This window comes from Triticum dicoccoides, chromosome 6A, assembly GCF_002162155.2.
Source record: "Triticum dicoccoides isolate Atlit2015 ecotype Zavitan chromosome 6A, WEW_v2.0, whole genome shotgun sequence".
In the NCBI taxonomy this organism is placed as follows: Eukaryota; Viridiplantae; Streptophyta; class Magnoliopsida; order Poales; family Poaceae; genus Triticum; species Triticum dicoccoides.
In genome coordinates, this window is record NC_041390.1 from 472,439,679 (window position 1) to 472,444,207 (window position 4,529).

General features: G+C 52.0%; 1 protein-coding gene across 1 annotated transcript; it reads right to left on the reverse strand.

Moving 5' to 3' along the window:
* Window positions 1-336: 336 nt before the first annotated feature.
* LOC119317353 (S-adenosylmethionine synthase 3) lies at window positions 337-3,096 on the reverse strand. Its single transcript, XM_037591788.1, has 2 exons — window positions 2,941-3,096; window positions 337-1,879 (listed from the first exon to the last, which is right to left on the reverse strand). Exon 2 carries the CDS (start codon window positions 1,856-1,858, stop codon window positions 674-676), a length of 1,185 nt encoding a protein of 394 aa, XP_037447685.1. The 5' UTR covers window positions 1,859-1,879; window positions 2,941-3,096; the 3' UTR covers window positions 337-673.
* Window positions 3,097-4,529: the final 1,433 nt, after the last annotated feature.

The window sequence follows — 4,529 nt, forward strand, 5'->3', positions numbered from 1 at the left end:
CTCGGTAAGAGACTATCAAATACTTCATTATAAACAAAAAACACTTCATCATCTCCACACACCAAACTTCTTTATGAATTCTCAACAACACCAACCGTGCAGCGAAGCGCGCCCAACCATCCTTGTAGTTTACACCAAACCCAATCAATGCTGATATGATTCTTGAGCCCCAGTGTGGGCCAAGAACAGAGTCCAGTGAATCAATATTATTTTCGCAGTTCAGATCTCATGAAACCACTTTTGCTTAAGTTGGGCTTACACCAATTGGACAAAACCATGATCCAAAACCTTGGATAGTATCTCAATTAGTACTGCTTAAAATAATGACAATTTGGGGAGAACAGAGCAATAGAATTACACATCGCTCTTTATTATCTTTCCAAGACTCAGGAAGAAAGAGCATTATGAGGGAACTACACAACAAAGAATATGATAAGTGAAAGTGACAGAGCGACTAGCAGAGCAAACTGCACATCGCTCAGCAGTTTCAGCGACTCAAAATGGAAAGGATAAATATATGAAATGACAATAAGAAACTTAGCACTGACTACCATACAACAAGACCAGTGTAGAGCGTCGCTTCAATATCTAATGCTTCTTCTCACTTCCCAGGAGCAACATGATCCCGTCTTGACGAACTTGAGAGGCGGCAGACCAAGAGAACGCCATGCTCTTAGGCAGATGCCTTGTCGAACTTGAGGGGCTTCACCACCTCCCAGGTGAAGTCGGCATCATCGCGGCCAAAGTGACCGTAAGCAGCGGTCTTGATGAACCTGTTTCCACCTTTCTTCAAGTCCAGGTTGATGCTGATCATCCCGGGCCTGAAGTCAAAGTTCTCCTTCACGAGCTTGAGGATCTCCCTGTCGGGGATCTTGCCGGTGCCGTAGGAGTCGACGAACACAGACAAAGGCTCAGGCACACCGATGGCGTATGAGATCTGCACAATGCAGCGGCGTGCGAGGCCGCTGGCGATGATGCTCTTGGCGGCCTGCCTGGCAATGTAGGCGCCACTGCGGTCGACCTTGGTTGGGTCCTTGCCAGAGAAGGCACCGCCGCCGTGGGCTCCCCAGCCACCATAGGTGTCGATGATGATCTTGCGGCCGGTGAGACCGGCGTCACCGTGAGGGCCGCCGATGACGAAGCGGCCAGACGGGTTCAGGTGGAAGATGGTGTTCTCATCGAGGTACTTCGCGGGGATCACCGGCTTGATGACATGCTCCTTGAGGTCCGCGGCAATCTCGTCGTTGGTGACGGTCTCGTCGTGCTGGGTGGAGATGAGGACGGTGTGCACACGAACAGGTACCATGGCACCATCCTCGTTTAGGTACTCGACAGTGACCTGGGTCTTTCCGTCAGGCCTAACCCAGGCGCAGGTGCCATTCTTGCGGACCTCGGTGAGGCGAGCTCCGAGCTTGGTGGCAAGCACGTGGCTGAGGGGCATCAGCTCAGGGGTCTCGTCGGTGGCATAGCCGAACATGATGCCCTGGTCACCGGCGCCGACCTCTTCGGGACGCTTGGTGAAGTGTCCGTGAACACCCTGGGCAATGTCAGGGGACTGCTGCTCGATGTTGACGAGCACCTTGCAACGGTCGGCGTCGAGACCAACATCATCAGAGATGAAGCCGATGTTGCGGCAGGTGTCGCGCACGATCTTCTCGTAGTCGACGGTGGCCTTAGTGGTGATCTCGCCCAAGACCATGACCATGTTGGTCTTGGTGACAGTCTCGCAGGCAACCTTGCTGTCGGCATCCTGCGCCAAGCAGGCATCCAAGACGGCGTCGGAGACCTGGTCACAGAGCTTGTCGGGATGGCCCTCATTCACAGACTCGGACGTGAAGAGGAACGTCTCGGCCGCCATTCCTTTAGTGCTAGCGGTGCCCTGCAAATAGAAGAAATTCCGACAATTAGAATGAAACTCCAACGAGAAATTACCCCGTGTATTTTTCCATTAGTCAGAAAAGGCGACTAAAATCACGGTACTGTCCCAAGTACAGAGAATATAGACGCTCTGATGACCAACAATATACAGCAGCACACGCCTCACAGCCTGGAAATAAGCCAGAGCAGCAAAAAGCACCCCAAAACAAGAAAAATAACAAATATGTCCCGGAGGGGGTTGATTGGTCAACCATCCTGCATCTGCCGCCGTCTAAGCCGCCATCGGAGGAAGGAGCGGCGAGAGCTTCGGGCCGAAGACCCGCCGCCCGCGGCGGGACACATCTCACTGTGGCACATCGTCTGGGGGCCACCCCCTGCCCAACGAGCCTCAGATCCGAAGTCCCCGGTCGACCACGTCGAGGAGAAACACCGGAGCCGCCTGCCGACGACTAATCAACCCTGCGCCAGAACAGAAGCCGCCACCGCCGTCTCCATCAGAAGCAGCACCAGCCGGCGACTCCCCGTACACATCCACCCGGCCACACAGGAACCCAAGAGCCAACAGCCGCCGTGAGGACCACGCAGCCGGAGGAACAAAAATCCATAGCGAAGTCGAGTACGCCCGGATCCGGATACACCAAGCTCGCCGCTCCGACGAGGAGCCGCGGCACACTTGTTGGACGTAGCGCCGCCGGCTTGACAGCGCGACCCACACACCTACTCCTACTCTCTACACACCGGCGCAGAGGACCCGGGGTTCCTCCCCCCTCCCACCGTCGCCGGAGCGACAAGCGGGGGAGAGATGATCCGGGGCCTCGCCGTCGGCGAACGAGGAAGACGGGGTCACCCCCTTTCGCCTCTCTTGGGGACTGTCGCCGATGACAGACTAATATTCTCCATGTTCAGGACGTGCTACTGCCAACTCATAACGAACTAGCCATGTTCTTTGCATCACGAGAAATCTAGTACTAGTAATTACGCCACCCACGTATGATGAAGAAAAACGATGGATTAAACATGGAAGATCGAAACATGAACAGGGCGTGGGGCAGGGAGGCCAACCTTGCGCTGCTTCTACTGCTCGATCGGGAGGCCGAGGAACCGAAGGAGGGAGGGAAGAGGCGGAATGTATGCACGGCGTTGTACCAAGATCCCGGCTGCGCCTTATATAGCGGCGGAGGCCGGTGCGAGGTCGTGCGTGTGGCTGGTGGGAGCGTCGGACTGCACAACCTGTGCTGTGGTCGTTGGTGAAGCACTTCACCTCACCAACCCCATTATTTGGCGGTGGGTCAGATCACCTACCACCCGGTTTATTTTCTTTCCACTTGACTAAGTTTTTTTCTTTTTTTTTCTTTGAGGGGTCTCCACTTGCCGAAGTGAGCTGCGTAATAATCTCCACTTGCTTAAGTGAGCTGCATAATAATCTACACACCATGCGGTAGGCGTGGTGGTCAATTTCACGTTGCTTTGACGGAGGCATGGATAGCGCAGCCCATGGAATACGATCGGATAGTGCGTTTGGTTGCAGCGGTGGGCAGAGCCGCATAGATGGTCTGAGTCAAAGAAAAAAAAATAAGCTTTGATTATTAGGGCATCGTCAACAGCGGACAAATTTGACAATTTTGACCTCGAGACGAAATCATATCACAGAATGAACTGCCCGTGAAACTATTTCACACGGCTGACCTTTTTGTGTGGCGCTGCACTGTAGCATGCGCCCTACGGTGCAGCGCCTAGCGCTTGGGCGTTACACGTCAGTCCACCGTGGCAACCCCTGTGCCCGCACCCATCAGTGCAACGCCTCCGAGCTAGACGCCACACATGTAATGTGCAGCGCCTCTGAGTTAGGCGCCACACATGTAATGTGCCGCGCCTAGCGCTCGAGCGCTGCACTGTGACTTATCCAGCCGCGGCGGCCCTCTCCTCCCCGACCCACCCCATTGCACCACCGATTACAGAAACAGAAGAAGCCGCGGCGGCGGCCCTATCCTCTCCCCCTCTCAATCACCTCTCCCAAAATCTTCAGATCTGACGATTTGGTCTGTGGATTCCTTCACCAACCCATCCTAGAAGGTACTCTCCTCTGATCCCCTTCTTTCTATCCATATAATGTATGCTACTCCCTCTATAAACTAATATAAGAGTGTTTAGATCACTATTTTAGTATTCTAAACGCTCTTATATTAGTTTACGGAGGGAGTATTTTGAAGATTTCGGGGAACCCTTGTTTGCTTTGATTAGATTAGAATGTTGCATGTATTAGAATCTTGCATGTATTAGATACCTAATTTTGCAACCCTAGTTGAGTTGATATTATTGAAAAGATATATGGCTTGGATACATAGGTTGACATGTTATTTCTATGGAAAAGATATTTGTATTGAATCTTGCATGAAGTAGGCCTAGTTTAGTTTATTTGTGTTGAAATTATATTCGTATTGACAAGAATGCTTTGAATACATATGCTTTGAATTTTGCATATAGTAGGCGTACTTTAGTTTATTTGTATTCAAAAGATAATCGTGTTGACATGAAAACTTTGTTTCAAATTGTTAGGATGGTTTGGCTTCTCGATGATTACTGGGACAAACAACACCGGTCGTACACTATGTCGGTGGAGCAGCGGGTAATAATGAAAGTGGCCGGTGCTA